The sequence below is a fragment of the Rana temporaria genome, chromosome 3, assembly GCF_905171775.1.
Source record: "Rana temporaria chromosome 3, aRanTem1.1, whole genome shotgun sequence".
Classification (NCBI taxonomy): Eukaryota; Metazoa; Chordata; class Amphibia; order Anura; family Ranidae; genus Rana; species Rana temporaria.
The window spans coordinates 468,402,904-468,426,298 of NC_053491.1; the positions used below are offsets into that span (position 1 = coordinate 468,402,904).

Below are 23,395 nucleotides of genomic sequence, written 5' to 3' on the forward strand. Positions count from 1 at the left end.
CCTCACTGCAGCATGCAGCCTCAGTTTCGTTCTACCTAGCAAGGAGAAGGACGTATGGCTCCCTTTGGGCCCAGCGCCCTGAGGAGAATTTTTTTTTTATTTTATTTTACTTTTTCTTGAAGAATCTTCTTTCAACTGTCGGCTGAGAGACAGGCTGGATAATATAGATCATTGTAGTCTACTCAGTGCGACCAGCAAGCGTGGGCACACCTTTGCAAAGAGGCTTGGTCTGCCACGCTATACCCCATGACTCCTGGGGTGGCCAGTGAGCTTTTCTCTGAGGTCCACATATGACTGGGCTGTGGTGTTGTCTCACTCACAGTGGACCGGGCCGACAGCTACCTCCATTGCGGTTGTAGTTCTGTCAGGAAAGCATCAGCATAAGTACAGTCCCTCCCGCTTCGGTGGGTTGGTACGGCTGGGCATTCCTGGGGTTCGGGGGTCCTCTTCTCCTCCCTTCCCTGCTCCTTTCCCTTTGCTGCATTGCTAACATTTCCGCTGTCGGGGGGGGGGGGGGGGTCCTTCCTGAGGGGACTGTGTTATCTGGCCTGTGTTTTTTCTTTTTTGTGTGGGGCTTTCCTGTGAGGGGTTTTTCACTGTTAAAAAGTCCTAGGAGGTTTTTCCTGTATAAATGCGACATTTTGCCGCCATTTGGCTGGCGCTGGCGCCATTTTTTGGGAGGTTTTCAATTACATTGAAGGTTTTTTCCTTCTGTGCCCTTCTTTGATTATTTCTAAGATGCGGAATGAGAAAAGCCGCTAAGGGCTTTTGTAGTCCCTCACCGCCGGGCGGTTCAGTCCCCCTTTCAAGAGGTGGGCTTCTTCTCCGGTGGTGGACCCTCCGGGTGTCATGTATAGGTGACCATTCTCCCTATTGCGGGAGGCCCTGCTTGTATGGATCTGACTGATAGAAGATCTGAAGTACTGACCCTTTCCATGTTTACCATGCTGGGGTCTGTCTTGCGGCCTATTGTGGCCACTACTCTGGGGTCTCAATCACTCACGGAGTGAGCATTTTGCACCAGACAGTGGAGGAGCAGCTGGTCCAGGGCCTCATATAGGTCTGTGATGCTTCATTGAATGCTGCGCCCTTGTTATCCAGGGCTTCTGTTTCAGAATGTTTTTATCCACTGTGTAATTGGCAGCAAGAGAGTCATTGGTTTGAATCGGGACACTGACACCAATCTGCCTGGAGCTTGCCCGGTTTCCTCCAAAGGCATGTGTGCATACACCTACATAATATACAATATACATACACACCATGTGTGTGTATGCGAGCCTGGGAGGCTCGCATCATGACTCATGGCCTGGGGGGAAATGTCCAGCTTGCATCCCGGCCCAGCCAGCCCCTGGTGAAGGGGGATCTCACTGGTCAAAGACCAATGTGTATGTGAAGGGGGATCTGACTGGGGAAGGACCAATGTATGTGTGAAGGGGATCTCACTGGGGAAGGACCAATGTGTATGTGAAGGGGGATCTCACTGAGGAAAGACCAATGTGTGTGTGAAGGGGATCTCACTGGGGAAGGACCAATGTGTATGTGAAGGGGGATCTCACTGGGGAAGGACCAACATGTGTGCGGCGGTATGATGTCACTGTTGGAGAATGCTCTGCATTCAAAACTAGAGGCAAAATGAAATTAGAACGTATGCATTATACCAGTAAGGATATTCCATACCCAATGTTTTATTTGAATTAAACTTTTACTCGTAACCCTTGAAGTTCTCTTTATGCTATGTGATATTTATTTATCGTAATGTATCACAACACATTTATCGTATTTAAACACAACACATTCAACATCTCATCTGATTTCTTTATTAAAGTATTATTATTTTTTTAAACAATAGCATGAATCATTTTATTTCAAGCAAATATTCATATTCTTCTTTTTTTTTATAATTGTGATCCTGATTTTAACAACATCTGAAAACGACATCATTCATGGCCGTGTCATCTCCTTTTCCTTGGTCACGCTCCACTTTGGTTCTGATGCCACAAATTCCAGAGTGGCATTTACCACTCCAAGATCCAAATGTTCCCCAGCCTCCACCATAACCTGTCAGGATATTATTATCAGAGCACTGGAACATGATATTGTTGGCTGCAGTATCGTCACCATCGCCCTGGGACCCCTCAACTTGCAGAGCAAAACTGATGAGATATCCAGAGGGACACCACTGATAACCATTCCAATTTCCCCATCTGTAATAGAAAACCAATAATCTCATTGCTGGTCTATGGAGATCTGTTTATTTTGCACTACAGCAATACTAGGCAATTGGCTTTACATTTGAACTTTGACCATGCACTTAGATCCTCACAGCCACTGGTTATACGCACCTTCCCTTTCACTGTTCTGCTATTCTGAAAATGAGAACACCGATGTAAGCTTCAAGTCATTCTAATGCCGCGTACACATGATCATTTTTCGGCATGAAAAAAAAAAAACGTTGTTTTTCAGCATGTCCAAAAAACAACGTTTTTCCAACTTCATCATTAAAAACGATGTTGCCCACACACCATTTTTTTAAAAAAAATGATGACCAAAGCGCGGTGACGTACAACGGCACTCTAAAGGCAAAGTTCTATTCGCCTTTGGGCTGCTTTAGCTGATTCCGTGTTAGTAAAAGACGATTCACGCTTTTCTGTCTGTTACAGATTGATGAATGTGCTTACTCAATTATGAACGGTAGTTTTACCAGAACGAGCGCTCCCATCCCATAACTTGCTTCTGAGCATGCGCAGGTTTAAAACGTCGTTTTAGCCCACACACGATCATTTTTTACAACCCGAAAAATGACATTTTTTAAAACGACGTTAAAAAATGCAGCATGTTCGAATTTTTTTTTTTTTTTCGTTTTTCAGAAGCCGAAAAATTATGTGTAGCCCACACACCATCATTTTAAATGACGTTTTTAAAAACATTGTTTTTTTTCATGCCGAAAAATGATCGTGTGTACGCGGCATCAGGACTGTCTTGCATGGAAAAATCACAAGTTTGTTTTTAAAGACAACCTGACCTTTGTTGAATTTGTCTTTTAATCAATCCTCCTACTTAGTTGAGAATAGCTCATCTGGTAATATACAAATCTTTTAGCCAGATTCACGTACGCCGGCGTAACTTTGTGCGGGCGTAGCGTATGTCATTTACGTTACACCGCCACAAGTTAGAGAGGCAAGTGCAGTATTCACAAAGCACTTGCTCCTTAAGTTGCAGCGGCGTAGCGTAAATGTGCCGGCGTAAGCGCGCCTAATTCAAATTGTGAAGAGATGGGCGTGTTTTATGTAAATAAAGCATGACCCCACGTATATGACGTTTTGAACGAACGGCGCATGCGCCGTCCGTGGACGTATCCCAGTGCGCATGCTCCAAATTACGCAGCAAAGACTCATTGGTTTCGACATGAACGTAAATTACGCCCAGCCCCATTCACGGACGACTTACGCAAACGACGTAAACCTTTTTTAAATTTGCCACGGTTCCGACGTCCATACTTAACATTGGCTGCGCTATCTTTATGGTGGTTTATCTTTACGCCTGAAAACGCCTTACGTAAACGGCGCATCTTTACTGTGACGGGCAAGCGTCCGTTCGTGAATAGGCGTATCTCGCTGATTTACGTATTCTAGGCGTAAATCAGCCTACACGCCCCTAGCGGTCAGCGTAAATAGACAGCTAAGATACGCCGGCGCCGGTGGTCGTATCTTAGCAACATTTAAGCATATCTCAATTTGAGAATACGCTTAAATATACGACGGCGCAGATTCGGAGTTACGACGGTGTATCTACTGATACGCCGTCGTATCTCTACCTGAATCTGACTATTTAGCTCTAATCCAGCCACACGGCCTTCAAAAATAAAGCCTCTGGCTGGCTCTTCTTCACATTGTGCATGAGCATTGTGCTCCTATTTACTCTTATGGCACAGTCATGCTTTACAGAACCACTGGAGGCCACCATTAGGGGTGAGCCAAACACCCCCTATTTCGGTTCACACCAGAACATCGCAAAGAGGCCGAAAATGTGTGCGAACACCGTTAAAGTCTAAGGAACACAAACGTGAAAAATTAAAAAGTGTTAATTTCAATGGATTATATGCAAGTTATTGCCATGAAAAGTGTTTGGGGACCCGGGTCCTGCCCCAGGGGACATGTGCAAGCAGTGATTTTAACAATGCTTAAAGTGAAACAATAAAAAATAAATATTCCATATCGTGCCTGGGGGTCCCCTTAGTCTGCCTGTAAAGTGGCACATCTTTCTGATATGTTTTACAGTGCCACAGCCAAATGACATTTCTAAAGGAAAAAATGCCATTTAAAATTGCTCGCGGCTGTAATGTATTGCCGGGTCCCGGCAATATAGATAAAAATCTATGAAAAAATTGGAGTCCCCCCCCCCCCCCCCCCCCCCAGTACATACCAGGCCTTTTGGGTCTGGTATGGATATTAACCACTTCAATACAGGGCAGTTTCACCCCCTTCCTGTCCAGGCCAATTTTTAGTTTTCAGCGCTGTCGCACTTTAAATGACAATTGCGCGGTCATGCAACACTGTACCCAAATAAAAGAAATTCCCCACAGGTAGAGCTTTTTTGGTGGTATTGGATCACCTCTGCAGTTCTTATTTTTTGTGCTATAAACAAAAGAGCGACGAGTTTGAAAAAACACAATATTTTTTACTTTTTGCTATAATAAATATCCCAATTTTTCCTCAGTTTAGGCCGGGATAGATTTATGTCATTTTTTTTACTAGTAATGGCGGCGATCTGCGATTTTTATCGTGACTGTGATAGTGCAGCGGACATATGAGACACTTTTGACACATTTTTGGGACCATTCACATTTATACAGCGATTGGTGCAATAAAAATGCAGTGATTACTGTGTAAATGTGACTGGCAGGGAACGGGTTAACACTAGGGGGGCGATCAAGGGGTTAATTGCGTGTCCTAGGGAGTGATTCTAACAATAGGGGGAGGGGACTCCAAAGGGGAGTAGACCGCTCTGTGTTCCTCTGTACTGGGAACACACAATCGGTCTCCTCTCACCTGACAGGACAGTCCTGCTGTGTTAACGGACAATCACAGGTGCGCAGTGGACATCACGGCCGCCTGTCACGCGAACCGGCCCAAGATGGCCGGGAAGCCCAGGACGTCATATGACATCCGCCCAGGATGGGAGATACCTCCTGTGGATGTCATATGTCTATGTGCGGGATGTGAATTGGTTAAGGGTAACTCCACGCCAAAATGTAAAAAAAATGCAATCACACCGCCCGACGGACTCGAAAAATAGAAAAAAACTAAAATACTCTGCCTCCATGGGAGGTATCCCGCCGACTGCTTTCTTGTCCCTGTGACAGCTCTTATATAGGCAAGGGCGGTATCACCAGCTGATTTAACTGAATAGCTCCACCCCCTCTGACAGCACATGAGGTCATTTGGTTACGTCACTGGGTGGCCCCGCCCTTGCCAATATAACAGCTGCCACAGCCAATAAACAGCAGTCAGCGGGATGCCTCCCTATCGAGGCGGAGGTTTTTTTTTTCTTCTATTTTTCGGGTCTGTCGGGTAGGCCAGATGGATGGACATCGCGGGACACTTTTTATTTTTTTTTTAATAAAGGAGTGGAGTTAAGCTTAAAATCTATGCCAGACACAAAGGGCCTGGTATGGAGTTTGGGGGGGACCTCACGCCGTTCTTTTTTTTACATTTTGGCGTGGAGTTCCGCTTAAAATCGATACTAGACCCAAAGGGCCTCGTATGGACTGGGAGGGAACCAATGCCATTTTTTTTCTTAATTCTGTCATAGGAGTCCCCTTAACCACTTCAATACACTGTATCATTTACTGTACACTGCACTATATACCCTGCACTGTATTGTATATACTACACTGACTGCACCACAGGGCTTGAGTCCTGCGGGAACGCGTGGGAACGACGTCCCTTCACTTTTTTCACAGAGGGAATGCCGTTCCCTTTGTCCACCCGCTGAATGACTCACGGTTACTATTCAGTCTGCAGTGTCAGGTGACGTCACGTGAAAGGCCGCCGCTGTTGTTTATGGGAGTTGTAGTCAGCGACGGCTGCGTGCTCAAGCTCCCTGCTCCGGGGGGTGGAGTCAGTCTGAGGAGAGCAGCGCAGCCAGTCTATGTGCGGTGCTACAAGTCCCATCGTCTGATATTTTGCTTGCCTCTACTTGGCTGGACACTGTGTAGAGACACCACGTGATGTGGCTGGCCTGGGCACGCCGCTGCTGGCTGGTGGTGGCTGCAGACAGTACAGTAACAGTACTGTGGAGCAAGATCATCACCCACCCCCCAGGACTAGAGGAAGGAAGCCGTGGAGAAGGAGGAAAAGAGCACCTGTCCTGTTGCTGCTGAGCACTGAGTCTGCCAAGCAAGCTGAGGTGAGAGATCTGCCCCCCATACACCTCATTTACCTTGCCCATTGTCCTCTCCCAGGAGGATCTACAGGTCAGTGGCCAGCAGGACCCTCAGGTCAGTGGCCAGCACGAACCACAGGTCAGTGGCCAGCTCCCAGCAGGACCCACAGGCCAGCAGGCCCCACATGTCCGCAGCCAGCTCCCACCAGGACCCACAGGTAAGTGGCCAGCAGGACCCACAAGTCCGCAGCTTGTGGGTCCTGCTGGGAACTGGCCACTGACTGTGGGGCCTGCTGGCCACTGACCCGTAGGTCCTGCAGGCCACTGGCCTGTGGGTCCTGCTGGCCACTGGCCTGCGGGTCCTGATGGCCACTGACATGTGGGTCCTACTGCTCATGGCCTGTGATTTCTGCTGGGAGCTGCCCATGGCCTGTGAATCCTGCTGGGAGCTGCCCATGGCCTACAGGCCAGCAGGACCCACATGCCATGGTCGGCTCCCAGCAGGACCCACATGCCATGATCGGCTCCCAGCAGGACCCACATGCCATGGTTGGCTCCCAGCAGGACCCACATGCCATGGTAGGCTCCCAGCAAGACTCAGATGCCATGGTCGGCTCCCAGCAGGACCCACATGCCATGGCCAGCAGGACCCACATGCCATGGCCAGCAGGACCCACAGGTCAGTGGCCAGTTCCCAGCAGTAGCCACAGGTCAGTGGCCAGCTCCCAGCAGGACCCACAGGTCAGTGGCCAGCTCCCTGCAGAACCCACAGGTCAGTGGCCAGCTCCCTGCAGGACCCACAGGTCAGTGGCCAGCTCCCAGCAGGACCCACAGGTCCACACCCAGCTCCCAGCAGGACCCACTGGTCAGTGGCCAGCAGGACCCACAGGTCCGCAGCTTGTGGGTCCTACTGGCCACTGTCAACCGGCTGCACTGTAATATATACTGTGTACACCACCTGAAGTGTATTAGAAACTGTATACCCTGTATTATATAGTGTGTACACCGCCTGAAGTGTATTACAAACTGTAAGACACTTCCTATAGCCTGTTATGAGTGTCTGGATTCTGGATGAATGGACCATTCCTCCTTACAAAACATCTCCAGTTCAGTTAGGTTTGATGGTTGCCGAGCATGGACAGCCCGCAAATCACCCCACAGATGTTCAATGATAATCAGGTCTGGGGACTGGGATGGCCATTCCAGAACATTGTACTTGTTCCTCTGCATAAATGCTGAGTAGATTCTGAGTCGTGTTTTGGGTGGTTGTCTTGTTGAAATATCCAGCCCCGGCGTAACTTCAACTTTGTGACTGATTCCTCAACATTATTCTCAAGAACCTGCTGATATTGAGTGGAATCCATGCGACCCTCAACTTTAACCAGATTCCCAGTACCAGCACTGGCCACACAGCCCCACAGCATGATGGAACCTCCACCAAATTTTACTGTGGGTAGCAAGTGTTTTTCTTGGAATGCTTTGTTCTTTTGCCGCCATGCATAACACCCCTTGTTATGACCAAATAACTCAATCTTTGTTTCATCAGTCCACAGCACCTTATTCCAAAATGAAGCTGGCTTGTCCAAATGTGCGTTTGCATACCTCAAGCGACTCTGTTTGTGGCGTGTGTGCAGAAAAGGCTTCTTTCCCATCACTCTCCCATACAGTTTCCCCACGTGCAAAGTGCGCGGAATTGTTGAAGGATGCACAGTGACACCATCTACAGCAAGTTGATGTTGTAGGTCTTTGGAGGTGGTCCATGGGCTGTTTTTGACCGTTCTCACCATCCTTCGCCTCTCCAATATTTGATGTGGCCTGACACTTCTGGCCTTAACAAGAACTGTGCCTGTGGTCTTCCATTTCCTCACAATGGACACCGACAGCTTATATCTCTGCGATAACTTTTTGTATCCTTCCCCTAAACCATAATGTAGAACAATCTTTGTTTTCAGGTCATTTGAGACTTGTGACACGCCCAGTCCCGCAACCCTACAACCAGGAAGTGCCTGGTCGAGCTGCTAGAAAGAAGGTATGGAGATTTTTAGAATTTTTTGGACTAGCGAAATCGTTATGTACATCGGGGGACTAGTGAATCGGACAAAGTGACTAAATCGGGTGAACCTCCACTTTAACTGTGGGGGGGGGGGGGCCTGGGCTACGTATACCAAGTGCAGTACACTCGGCTACATTCGGCCAGGCTCGGCTTCGCTTGTGCTCACGCTCTGTGACGTTTATGCGTGAGCACAAGCGAAGCCGAGCCTGGCCGAATGTAGCCGAGTGTACTCCACTCGGTATATGTCGGTGCAGGCATTCAAACTGAGCGCGGGAAGCGGGTATCGGCGTATATTGCGCACCCACGATTTTCCCCTTATTTTAAGGGGAAAAAAGTGCGCGGTATACACCGATAAATACGGTATCTTTATCGGTGAAGGATGAAAGTATACTTCTTTGTATATTTGGATCTAGAATTGTATATCAATCTGAGAACTGCAGAGAGTATGTGAGTCTCAGATTGCCCCACTGAGAAAATGTACATTTTGGATGGAGATGTTTTATTGTTGGGTTTTGCATAAAGTATATGTACGTACCCTCCTTGCTTCGACATTATTTGTGCTTGAACGTATCTGTCTCCAGGTCTTGTACATAACAGTTTGATCGCATTTAGCGCCGTATCATCTCCATTTCCTTGAGGTTTCTCCACCTTAAACAGACACAAAATTGTATGAAAATATATTTTTGTTTAGTTCTTGGAGAATTATTTATAATGATTTTAGACTTTGCAATGAAAATTAAAAATATGGCGTGTTTACGGCGTGAGTTTATTTAGAAATATTATTGTAGCGTTTCCCTTAGAGCCGGTTCACACTCGGGCGACCTGGGATCCAACTTCAAGTCGTCCCAAGTCGCGCGGTTGAGAAAATGAATGGAAGTGAATGGGAGCCGTCTTAATGTACACTACTGTGGTCGCTCCGACTTCAGAAAAGGCTCCTGTACTACTTCAATCCGACTTCTAGGCGACTTGTACCCATTGATTTCAATTGAAGTCGCCTCAGAAGTCGGATCACTGTCTTAACTGAAGCAACAATGCAGGAAGATAACATACATTTCTCAGGCAAACCCCTCCCTCCCACAGAGCTGATTGTTGTTTGATTGGCCACTGGAAAGCCTCCTGTCCTGGAGGCGACTTGAAGTTGCCTTGTAAGTTGATTGATGATTCATACTCAAGTCGTGTCCAAGTTGCCTCCCAAAGTCGTGCTGGAAGTCGTGTTGCCCCTGTGTGAATAGGCTCTTATGTGCCCCCTCTTCTACAGTATGTTTTTGTTTTTGGATGAAAGGTTAATTTTTTATTTTCTAAATAGGTTCCTTTAAGCTAATGCATTGTTGGTTCACTTACCTTTTCCTTCGATTTCCCTTTTAAATGTTTTTTTTCTTCGTCTGAATTTCTCACTTTCTGTTCCTCCTCAGTAAGCTTGCCCCTATCATCTAAGGCCCCGTACACACGACCGAGTTTCTCGGCAGAATTCAGCCAGAAACTCGGTCGGAGCTGGATTCTGGCGAGAAACTCGGTCGTGTGTACACTTTTCAGCGAGGAACCCGTCGGGCCGAAAAGAGAACATGTTCTCTATTTCCTCGTTGTTCAATGAGGAAAGGCGGCCCGCCGAGCTCCTCGGCGGGTTCCACACTGAACTCGACGAGGAACTTGATGTGTTTGGCACGTCGAGTTCCTCGGTCGTGTGTACGCGGCCTGAGCCGTTCTGGCTGGGGGTTAGTCAGCGTGCTCGCCCCCTTCCTTGGGACTACATCCCTGTGGGGAGACGCTGTGAACGTTCAGGGATGTAGTCCAAAGGGAGGGGGCGAGCACACTGGCTAACCCCCAGCAAGAACGACTCGGATGATGGGGGCAAGCTTACTGAGGACAAACAGGAAGTGAGAAATTCAGACAAAGACAAAAAACATTTAGGCCCAGATTCACAAAGGAGATACGACGGCGTATCTCCAGATACGCCGTCGTATCTCTGAGTTGTGCCGTCGTATCTATGCGCCTGATTCTTAGAATCAGTTATGCATAGATTTCTATTAGATCCGACCGGCGTAAGTCTCTTACGCCGTTGGATCGTAACTACATATTTACGCTGGCCGCTAGGGGCGTGTACGCTGATTTACACCTAGAAATATGTAAATCAGCTAGATACGCGAATTTACGAATTTACGCCCGGCCGACGCAGTACAGATACGCCGTTTACGTTAGGCTGTTCCCGGCGTAAAGTTACCCCTGCTATATGGTGGCGTACATGCAGCGTACCAATGTTAAGTATGGACGTCGTTCCCGCGTCGAATTTTGAATATTTTATGTTGTTTGCGTAAGTCGTCCGAGAATGGGGCTGGACGTAATTTACGTTTACGTCAAAACCAATACGTCCTTGCGGCGTATTTGGAGCAATGCACACTGGGATATGTCCACGGACGGCGCATGCGCCGTTCGTGAAAAAAGTCAATCACGTCGGGTCATGGTTATTTTACATAAAACACGCCCCCCTGTTCCACATTTGAATTAGGCGGGCTTACGCCGGCCGATTTACGCTACGCCGCCGCAACTTATGGAGCAAGTGCTTTGAGAATACAGCCCGTCTTAGTTGCGGAGGCTTAACGTAAATCGGATACGTTACGCCCGCCTATAGATACGCCGCTGTACGAGAATCTGGCTCTGAGAAGGGAAATCGAAGGAAAAGATAGGTGAACCAACAATGCACTAGCTTAAAGGAACCTATTTAGAAAATTAAAAACAAACCTTTACAACCCCTTTAAACTCTCATTTACACTTGCTTCAAAATCTGGCACCAGACACACTTTATTAAAGCCCTCTGAATGCCAACCAAAACCCCTGTCATTAAATAAAATGGGTACCTTACAGTCAGTGTTAATTTCATCAACAAAAGCGTTTTCGTCAGCGGCATTTTCACAGTATTTATTTAACCATTTTATAAACCTAAAATAAATAACCTGGTGGTCTTGGAGGCCACGAAACCCAACTTGGTCACTGGGACAAAACTATTTACCTTAGGCCTCAGTCGCAAGACACCGACTCGGAAGCAGGACACATATCCGCAGTGACCTACCACCTTTTACCCCTTCCTGGTTAACCCTCGTTAACCGGAAGGTACCCGATAACCCCATCCCACAGATGGGTGCCACCCTTTTTCCTCAAAACTTCCAGCCTTTTCCTCCTCTTCCAGAGACCCAATCACTCCAAAACTCCCAAACCCACACAGTGGTGGTAAGTATAACATGTTTGTTATTTTTAAAAAGAGGGAACCTTTAGTGTCTCTTTAAGTCCAATTCAAACATTTTAGCCATGTAAAGATTTTTTTTTAGTGTATAAACTATACATATATTTTGCAATCAAACAACATTTCTAATCATATGAGGTTAATCACAAGTTTCCCTTTACATCAGAGTCCACAGAGTTCCCCTTTTACATCAGAATCCACAAAGTTCCCCTTTTACATCTGAATCTGTACAGTTCCCCTTTTACATCTGAATCTATAGAGTTTCCCTTTACATCAGAGTCCACAGAGTTACCCTTTTACATCAGAATCCACAAAGTTCCCCTTTTACATCTGAATCCATAGAGTTTCCCTTTTATATCAGAGTCCACAGAGTTCTCCTTTTACATCTGAATCCGCAGTTCCCCTTTTACATCTGAATCCATACAGTTCCCCTTTAACATCTGAACTCGTATAGTTCCCCTACACTGTAAGGGGGGACTCTGCAGACTCTGATATAAGGGCACTCTAACATAAGGGATGCTCTGGGAACCCTGATTTAAGGGAGAGCACTGAGGTCTCTGATCACTGGCAGTGGCATCTATGGCACTGTGCATTACAGGCTGAGACCACCATTCAGCACTCTATAATGCAGTGTTCTACAATCCAGCATTACAGGCCTCCTCAGACCACTGTGGCCTCCTCAGACCATCGTCCAGAGCACTCTGCAGCATTACAGTCTTCCCTAGACCACTGTCCAAAGCACTGTGTAGCATTACAGCCACCATTCAGGGCACTGTGCAGCATTACAGGTCTCCTCAGAGTAATTTTTGTAAATATCTCCTAAACCGTGGAGGTTTAGGAGATATTTCAAGCACCTACACTTAAGCCTTAATCTAGTCTTACCTGTAGGTTAAAGTGGTTGTAAAGGGTTTACAACCATTCAGCTGCAGCACTGATTTATTTATTTTAACAGTAACAGTGTTTGCTCTCACGATAAATAATTCAGACACTCCAGTGGTGTAGGAGGTGATTTCACAACCACAGTTAAAAAAAAGAGCATATAACCTGAAGCATAGGGGCAGGGGTGGATTGCTCCTATGCTTTGGCATATATTTTTATTTACTTTTCTTGGCGTTTACGTAAGGCGTACATCCGGCTTAAGTTATCCCTCATAAAGTAGGGGTAAGTCATGTTAGGGTATGGACGTCGGAACAGCCGTCGGATTTTACGTTGTTTGCGTAAGTCGTACGTGAATGGGGCTGGGCGTAGGTTACGCATTGAGCCGTCGTATCTTAGGGAGTATATGTGATGTGATTCTGAGCATGCGCGCGCATGCGCCATTCAATCGGCCATTCATTTACATGGGGTCACTGTTAATTTTAATACAACACGCCCACTACCTTCCAAATTTGAATTAGGCGGGCTTACGCCGGCCCATTTATGCTACGCCGCCATAACTTAGGGAGCAAGTGCTTTGTGAATACTGGTCTTGCCTCTCTATGTTACGTCGGCGTAGCGCATATGAGATGCGCTACGCCCGCTCAAACATACGCCGCAGTGTCTGTGAATCAGGCCCTATATATTTTTTTTCTAAACACCCTAGAGAATTAAATGGTGGTCGTTGCAATACTTTCTGTCACACCGTATTTACGCAGCGGTCTTACAAGCGCACTTTTTTTGGAAAAAATACACACTTTTAATTAAAAAATAAGACAACAGTAATGTTAGCCCAATTTTTTTTCTTAATTTTGAAAGATAATGTTACGCCGAGTAAATTGATACCCAACATGTCACACTTCAAAATTGGCGATAAACCTTTACCCTTAAAAATAGGTGATGTATTGTTTAAAAAATGTCTACAGGTTACCAGTTTTGAGTTACAGAAGAGTTCTAATTGCAAGTATGCCTATGCCATGTTTGAGAAATAGCATGTTAAAATGTAAACTTTGTGAAGAAAAGTTTTTTTTATTTAGCTTCATAACTTTCCGAAAAAATTGTGACAAAAAATTACAACTTCAAATAACTCACCATGCCTGTTAATACCTTGGACTGTCTACTTTTCAAAAAGGGGTAATTTGGGGGATATCTGTACTGTCCTGGCATTTTAGGGTTTCAAGAAATGAGAAAGGCCATCAGTACCTCAGCATTAATCAATTTTCAAATACTGTATATGTATCATAGTTTATGGACTCTATTAGCTAGATTCAGGTAGAGTTAGGTCGGCGTATCACTAGATACGCCGACCTAACTCTGAATCTGCGCCGACCTAGGTTTAAGTGTATTCTCAAACAGAGATACACTTAAACCTAGCTAAGATACGACGGCTTGCACCGTCCTATCTTAGGGTGCAATATTTTGGCTGGCCGCTAGGTGGCGCTTCCACTGCGGTCGGCGTAGAATATGTAAATCACTAGATACGCCTATTCACGAACGTACGCCCAGCCGACGCAGTACAGATACGCCGTTTACGTAACGCATTAGCAGGCCTAAAGTTATTCCATCAAATAGATGGAATAGTAATGTTAAGTATGGCCGCCGTTCCCGCGTCGAAATTTGAAAATTTTACGCCGTTTGCGTAAGTCGTCCGTGAATAGGGATTTAGGTCGTTTACGTCCACGTCGAAATCAATAGACCCGTGCGGCGGACTTAGCCGCAATGCACACTGGGAAATGTAGGCGCACGGCGCATTCGCAGTTCCAGAAAAACGTCAATCACGTCTGGTCAAGCCGAATTATAATAAAACACGCCCCCTGAGCCGAATTTGAATTAGGCGCACTTGCGCCCGCCGCATTTACGCAATGCCGCCGTAAGTTAGGAGGCAAGTACTTTGAGAATACAGTACTTGCCTCTCTGACTTGAGGCGGCGTAGCGTAAATACGATACGCTACACCGCCTTAAATTTGCGGCCATCTCTGTGGATCTACCTATATAACTTTCCCATAGACTAAATAATATCCACTGATTTGGGTTATTTTTACTAGAGAAATGTAGCAGAATATATTTAGGCCTCATTTTATGAGGAAAGATTAATTATTTGCAAAACTATAAAACAAAAACGAAGAAAAAATTATTTAAAAAATTAGATAATTTGTATTCTTTAATTTATATAGCAAAAAAAACAAAAAACACAGTGGTTCGATCTCAAAAAATGATAAATGTTTCATTTGGGTACAGTGTTTCATTGTCACTCAACTCAATTGTCCGTGACTGGAAAGGGGGTGAAAGCGTCCGGACTTAGGCAGGCCATACATGGGTCGAATTTCGAAAGAATTTTCTTTCGTATTTCGCACCAGTAGTGGGCTGCAGAAACAGACGGTTTTCCATTGAATTTTAACCACTTGACACCTGGGCACTTAAACCCCCTTAATAACCAGACCAATTTTCAGCTTTCGGTGCTCTCACATTTTGAATGACAATAACTCAGTCATACAACACTGTAACCAAATGAAATTTTTGTCCTTTTTTCCCCACAAATAGAGCTTTCTTTTGGTGGTATTTGATCACCTCTGCAGTGTTTTTATTTTTTTCGCTATAAATGATAAAAGAACGAAAATTTTGTAAAAAAATTAATTTTTCTTAATTTCTATTATAAAATTTTGCAAAAAAGTAATTTTTCTTTAAAAATTTAACCTAAAATGTATACTGCTACATATCTTTCGTAACAAAACAAAAAAATGTGGATATTATTTAGTCTGGGTGAAAGTTATAGGGTCTACAAGCTATGGTACCAATTACTGAAAATTGATCAATTTGATCACATCTGATGTACTGACAGCTTCTCTCATTTCTTGAGACCCTAACATGCCAGAAAAGTACAAATACCCCCCAAATGACCCCTTTTTGGAAAGAAGACATTCCAAGGTATTTAGAAAGAGGCATGGTGAGTTTTTTGAAGTTGTCATTTTTTCCCACAATTCTTTGCAAAATCAAGATTTTTTTCATTTTTATTTTTTTTCCACAAAAGTTTCATATTAGCAGGTTATTTCTCACACACAGCATATGCATAACACTAATTACACCCCAAAACACATTCTGCTATTCCCCCCGAGTATGGCGATACCACATGTGTGAGACTTTTACACAGCGTGGCCACATACAGAGGCCCAACATGCAGGGAGCACCATCAGGCGTTCTGGAACACCCAGACCAATTCTGACATTCCTCTCCTACATGGAAAAATCATCATTTATTTGCTAGAAAATGACATAGAACACCAAAACATTATATATGCTTTTTTAGCAAAGACCCTAGAGAATACAATGGCGGTCGTTGCAACTTTTTATCGCACACTGTATTTTCGCAGCAATTTTTCGAACACGTTTTTTTTGGAAATAAAACAGTTTTGTGCTTTTAAAAAAAAAAAGCATTAAAGTTAGCCCAATGTTTTTGCATAATATTAAACGTGAAGTTACGCCGAGTCAATAGATACCCAACATGTCACCCTTCAAAATTGCACACACTCGTGAAATGGCGCCAAACTTTGCTACTTAAAAATCCCCATATGCGACGCTTTAAATATTTTTACTGGTTACATCTTTTTAGTTGGAGAAGAGCTCTGGGGCCAAAAGTATTGCTCTCACTCTAACGTTCGCAGCGATACCTCACATGTGTAGTTTGAACACCGTTTCCATATGTGGGCGGGACTTACATGTGCGGTCGCTTCTGTATACGAGCACGCGGGAACAGGGGGCGCTTTACATTTTTTATTTTTTTTTTATTGTTCATTTCACTTTATTTATTTTAGTTTGACACGTTTTTCCCCAAAAATAAATGTTTTGATCACTTTTATTCCTATTACAAGGAATGTAAACATCCCTTATAATAGGAATATAGCATGACAGGTCCTCTTTACAGTGATATATGGGGTCAATAAGACCCGACATCTCACCTCTAGGCTGGAATGCCTGAAAAAAAACAAGAAAAAAACGATCCTGGTTTCGATCGTAGCGGTGAGTCGGAAGAAGCACCGGAGGGAGAAGGGAGGGGGGATGTCCCCTTTCGCCTCCCGTAAGAACAATCAAGAGGCGGAACAGCCAACATGATTGTTCTTATGGTGTAGGGAATCACCAGCTGAAAAAAATGATATCTGAATGATGCCTGTAGCTGCACCCATCATTCAGATATCCCTGCACAAAGTCAAGGACGTCATGACGGCCAGCAGGCGGGAAGTGGTATTGGTGCGGGGGTATTGCAGAGTATTGGTGCGGGGGTATTGCAGAGTATTGGTGCGGGGGTATTGCAGAGTATTGGTGCGGGGGGTATTGCAGAGTATTGGTGCGGGGGGTATTGCAGAGTATTGGTGCGGGGGGTATTGCAGAGTATTGGTGCGGGGGGTATTGCAGAGTATTGGTGCGGGGGTATTGCAGAGTATTGGTGCGGGGGGTATTGCAGAGTATTGGTGCGGGGGGTATTGCAGAGTATTGGTGCGGGGGGTATTGCAGAGTAATTGCCAGGGGTATGCAGAGTATTGACGGGGAGTAATGCAGAGTATTGTTGGGGGTAATGCAGAGTATTGCCGGGGGTATGCAGAGTATTGCCGGGGGTATGCAGAGTATTGCGCAGGGGGGGTATGCAGAGTATTGCGCAGGGTGTATGCAGAGTATTGCGCATGGCGGTATGCAGACTATTGCCGGGGGTATGCAGAGTATTGTGCAGGGGGGTATGCAGAGTATTGCGCAGGGGGTATGCAGAGTATTGCGCAGGGGGGTATGCAGAGTATTGCCGGGGGGGTATGCAGAGTATTGCGCAGGGGGGTATGCAGAGTATTGCTGGGGGTATGCAGAGTATTGCGTAGGGAGTTATGCAGAGTATTGCGCAGGGGGGTATGCAGAGTATTGCGCAGGGGGGTATGCAGAGTATTGTGCAGGGGGGTATGCAGAGTATTGTGCAGGGGGTAATGCACAGTATTGCAGGGGGTTGCGGGGATGGCTAAGCAGGGATGGATGGATCTGTGACTGCAATAGTCACAGATCCAGCCACAGCGCTGCTGACACCCGCGCTCCCCCTCTCACACTGTACCGATCGGTACAGAGAGAGGAAGGAGGAACCGGCGTCATCAAATGACGCCGGTTTGTTTACATGTGATCGCTCCGCGATCACGTGGTAAACGGCCGCTATCAGCGGCAATTTACCGCGATTCGTGATCGGCCGGGTCCTCTGGACCCATCGGTCACGGACATTCCCGTGAGCGCGCCCCAAGGGGCGCGCGGGAGCGCGATTCTGGGAGGACGTCAATGGACGTCCTCCCAGAGTTAAGCAACCGCCCTGTAGACGTATATTGTCTATGGGGCGGTGATTAACTGGTTAATAATCGGACATGTTGGAGATCTTTTGAAAAAATTAAGATTTTTTAATTAATGATGGTAGAATCGTGTGAGAAATGTAATCGAAAAAGAAATGCGCATGTGCAAGAAAAGAAAATTCCCGGAAAGAAAAGAAGATTCCCAGCTACAAAAATTATTTTCTGTAGGAACATGAGGTGAAATGGAAGGTTTGGTTGGTCGAAATTTCGAAATCACAAAACGCAGAAATGTTCTAATTTTCAAAGGAAAAATATTTCGAAATTCGACCACCTAAAAGTGGTAAAAGTAAAACTTTTTTTTAAATTGTGATGAGAGGGGTTAGAACTGTCTTTACTGCTCTCTGTGCCTCCATTCAGAAGGTTCTCCTTCTCTATTTGTCCTGTTTACTGTTAGCATTGATTATAAAATCCCAAATTTTAGTTTGTCACCAAAACTGGAATCTTCCAATGGGGACACTAGTTCTGGGGACTACTAACTTCCTGTTGTGGTTATGTGATAAGAAGTGAAGAAAAATCTCCCCAATGGGACACAGATGGCAAAAAAACACTGACAGGGGTTGTAACCTTCCCAAAAAATATGCTCTACTTATAGCCTCCCCGCCGCACACAACACACCAAAAAAAAACAGGCCCCCAAGGACTCTCCCCGCGTCGCCCCTGCAGGTCCTCCTCTCTCCCCCTTCACCGTCCCCGTACCCCAGCCCCCGGCTCGGGCCTAGTCCCGGTCAGCGGCCATCTTGGTACTCCCATTCCAAGTATAAACACCCCCCTCATTCACCCTCACCTCCCTCTCCACAGCCTGTTTCAGCTTGAAACTAGGTCCCATCGGTTAACCCAGGGGCAATGATCGCAAAACAATTGATCCAGGGTTTCACCGATCGCCAGTGAGGGATCAGGAAGGAATTTTTTCCCCGGTCGCTGCAGATTGGCATAGCACGCCTGGGGTTTTTCGCCTTCCTCTGGACCAATTCGGGGAGGGAAGACTTAAGCGAGTGACGATTCACTTGGTTACTCTTCCTCCCAGTGCCCGCAAAAGCCCCCTTATCATCATCACTTCCCTGCGTCTTTTGTGCAATCATGGGTTATCTGAAATACTCTGCAGAAACCATTTGGGAACTAAAACCATTCGCCTCTACACTTCCTACGGTCACCAAAAAAGCTCTAAAGAGGAAGCAACTGTTAAGAATCAATCAACGATGAGGTACACCAGCCCTAACGCATATCATGCGCTTTGGTTAACACAAGATCGGCAGTAAAACACCATCAAGAAATCTATGATTTCATCCTCCAACACGATCTAGATTGCCTTTTCATCACAGAAAGCTGACTCACAGCCGACTGCAACACCATTCTGGGAGAACTGGTGCCAGCAAATTATGGCATTCAAATGCAGAACAGAGTGGGGCAAAGAGGGGGAGGCCTGGCGGTGATCCACAAGACTCACCTCTCGATCACCAAACCAGTCCTTCAAAACTCGCTTCCATTCATGGAAACCCTCACTCTACAGCTGCAAGCAAATCCCCAAGACATGGACCATATTCTACTTTGCTATAGACCACCGGGCCCAAAAACGCACCTTCTCACGTCGTTGACAGAATTCATCTCCTCATACACCCTAAGCATCAAACACCTTTTGGTGCTTGGGGATTTCAACCTTTGGGCCAACTCCTCGCTGGACCCCGTAGCTGACGCCTGCATCGACCATCTGGAAGGATTAGGTCTGCAGCAACTAATACTAGGCCCCACTCATGCCTCAGGTCATACGCTCGATCTCATTTTCAAACAAGATTTGGAAATTGACGTCTTGGAAAATGAGCCACTACAATGGACCGATCACCATGCCATTAAATTCAAAATCACCAATAACGCCAGGCTAAAAAAAAACGAGAAAACCGGTGACAACTCACTGGACTAGATTTCAGAGGAAGCTCCCCTCGGAACTCTTCAAAACAACACTAGGGAACAAAATAAAAACAATCCAACAAAAACAAACAGCCACAGAAACACTTGACGCCATCAACAAGGCGCTGCTACAGTCAGCTGACTTGGTGGCACCAAAACACAAAACTTGCATTCGGAAAAACAACTCCAGCTGGTTTAATGACCAGCTGACATTGCTAAAGCAAGAGCGTAGAAGAGCAGAAGCTGCTTGGAAAAGGAGCTCTTCAGAGGAAAACCACACCATTTACAAGATAATAACAAAGAAATATCACAAAGAAATCTTTATGGCCACAAAAATTCACTTCTCCAACATCATCGCAAATGCCCTAAACCGCCCCGTGAACTCTTCAAGCTGGTTTCGCTGATGATGAATCCAGCGTGTCTAGAGGCCCCCAATTCTGATTCACAACAATTTTGCAACGAATTATCGGATTATTTCATTTATAAAATTGAAAAAATCGATGAAAGTATTCAGCAACATGGAATCGTCCCTAACCTTTCCCCAAATCCCAAACCAAATACCCACATAAACCTGCCGCAACCACCAAAATTCACCCTAAAACCCATCAATGCCACTAAAAACCACCATTGGGACTCTGCGTAATAGCACAGCACCCAATGATATCATTCCCACAAAACTGCTGAAAGAAAGTGCCGATATACTGGCACCAGCTATCACGCAGCTCATAAACCAATCATTCAATGAGGGCATGGTACCCACCTTGCTGAAACAAGGTACAATAAAACCAATCCTAAAAAAAAACACCCTTGACCCCAAAGACCCAAACAACCGGAGACCCATAACAGGTCTAAATGTTTTCTCCAAGATAATGGAGAAAGAAGTTGTACAACAACTGCAAATGCATTTAGACACCCATAAATTACTCGACACGTTCCAATCAGGCTTCCGTCCGGGTCACAGAACAGAAACGGCGCTGCTCCAAATATGGGATGACGCTCTAGAGGCCACAGATGAAGGAGAATCTTGTCTCCTGATACTGCTGGACCTAAGCGCGGCTTTTGACATTGTAGACCACGGACTACTACTAGCTAGGCTAGCTGAAGTGGCCAGAGTCGGGGAAGGTGTTTTACCCTGGTTCCCCTCCTTCTTGGAAAACCGATCACAAACAGTGAAACTGGGATCTTTCGCTTCTGAAAAACGTACGGTATCATGCAGAGTTCCTCAGGGGTCTCCCTTGTCACCCCTATTGTTCAACATCTATCTCCGCCCCCTCTTTGAAATCATCAGGAACCAGAAGCTTCGTTATCACTCCTATGCAGACGACACTCAACTGTATTTCTGCATCTGCAACAAAAAGTATCATTCTCTTGGACTAGAGAAATCCCTCGCTCTAATAGATAGCTGGATGACATCCAGTTATCTTAAGCTCAATGGTTCAAAAACAGAACTTCTCCTGTTTCAAGCAAACCGGAAAAGTCACCCCGCGTCAACCCGGACCCCCTCCGCCCATTCTGGGTAAAAATATCACCCCTAGCACTAAAGTCAAAAATCTCGGTGTCATTTTTGACTCCTACATGACAATGGATGCACAAATAGGGTCAGTAGTCAGCGGATCCCATCATCTGCTGCGCCTACCATGCCGACTCGCCCCCTTTATCCCGAAAGAGGACATTGCAGTCATAGTGGGAACAATCATCAATTCCAGACTCGACTATGCAAATGCCCTCTATCTAGGACTCCCCAAATACCAAATCACTTGTCTGCAAGTCGTTCAAAATACGGCCACTCGATTAGTGACTGGCAAAAAAACATGGGAATCAATCTCCCCTTCGCTGAGAGCTCTTCATTGGTTGCCAGTAAAAGACAGAATCGCTTTCACGGCGCTCTGCCTAACGCATAAGTGTATTCACAGAAATGCCCCCAATATCTATGCGAAAAAATAAAAGCCCATAACCCAAATCGCATTCTGCGATCCACAAATCAAAACCTACTCCAAATACCCAAAGCCAAATACAAGTCCAAAGGAGATCGAAGATTTCCAGTCCAGGGACCTCGGCTGTGGAATGCGCTACCAACTACTATCCGATTAGAGTCAGACCACTTGGCCTTCAGGAGAAAGATTAAAACCCATCTCTTCTGAGGTCAAGGGGTTTTCCTTACCCATGGAATGGAAACAGCGCCCAGAGGCGATTCAGTTCCCATGTGTTGCGCTTTACACGTTTTTCACTCACTCAGGCTGGCCCATTCAGAGTATGGCGCAGGGTTCTCTTTCAGTCAAATCTAAAATTTTGGGATCACTTACCTTCAATTCAAAGCCTGTTGCTACTGTTCCAGATGGGCAGGTATCCATCCATCCCCAGTCACCCCAACCACCACCGTTGTTTACAGAAATTTCTTGGCCATGGGTCAGCGTGGCGTGGAGGAGAGTCAAGGCGACAATCCAGCTTAGAAGCATCTTCCTCACCATGGATCCTCAGAGTAGACCAGATATTCTGGGACTAGTCTACAGAGGTCCCAATTTTATAGCACCGATGCAATGTCAGCCAAAGGACATTGGGTGGGGCATTGACTGAATTTGTTAAAGGTTTACTAAAATGTTTAATTTCCAAGAGCAAATACAAACACGAGTATTACCGTTATCTGTAAAAAAAAAAAGTTCTATGGGGACTGTCAGCTGAAGACTTACTGTCTGGGAGTTAAAGTATAGGAATGGGCAAAATAAAAAAAATATATGCAGTATATAAGAAGAAAGAGAACGAGAAGTGGGACTTTATATGAAGCACATTTAGGAAGGTCCAATTGTATCATGGCTATTTATATAAATGTATCAGTTGCCCTTTATGTTTATAATATTATATATGACTTTCTACTGGATTGTGGATTATTATGCAATTTATGTTGAAAGTGATCAAAAGTTTATTATTTAGAGGCTTTATGCCCAAAATGTCCTATAAGAGATTATACAATATAAATAAACATAATTTCCCAGTCATTTGACTTCTTTATTTGCTGCTGTGTGCTTCATATAAAGTCCCACTTCTCGCTCTCTTTCTTCTTATAAATCAATGACAGGGATGGAAGCAAGTACCGTATTTATCGGTGTATAAAATAAGGGGAAAATCGCGGGTGCGCGATATACGCCGATAGCCGCTTCCCGCGCTCAGTTTGAATTCCTGCGCCGACATATACCGAGTGCAGTACACTCGGGTACATTCGGCTAGGCTCGGCTTCGCTCGTGCTCACGCATAAACGTCACAGAGCGTGAGCGCGAGCGAAGCAGAGCCTTGCCGAATGTACCCGAGTGTACTGCACTCGGTATATGTCGGCCGAGGCGTTCGAACTGAGCGCGGGAAGCGGGGACTCGACTTGAGGCGCTCGCTGGAGAAGCCGGGAGGACACCACCGAGGCCGCAGACAGACGCCGGACCGGACGATGGACGCTGGGAAGACACCAAAACTGTAAGTAATAAAATCATATAACATTTTTTTTTACAGGAATTTCGGAGGCAACTTTAGGGGTGCGCGGTATACGTGGGAGGGCG

At 45.7% G+C, this 23,395-nt stretch overlaps 1 protein-coding gene across 1 annotated transcript; it reads right to left on the bottom strand.

Annotated features, from left to right (window-relative positions):
• Window positions 1-1,794: 1,794 nt before the first annotated feature.
• Window positions 1,795-22,411, bottom strand: LOC120930960 (vitelline membrane outer layer protein 1-like). Its single transcript, XM_040342093.1, has 3 exons — window positions 22,157-22,411; window positions 8,973-9,085; window positions 1,795-2,204 (listed from the first exon to the last, which is right to left on the bottom strand). Exons 1-3 carry the CDS (start codon window positions 22,319-22,321, stop codon window positions 1,916-1,918), a joined length of 567 nt encoding a protein of 188 aa, XP_040198027.1. The 5' UTR covers window positions 22,322-22,411; the 3' UTR covers window positions 1,795-1,915.
• Between the last annotated feature and the right edge of the window lie 984 nt (window positions 22,412-23,395).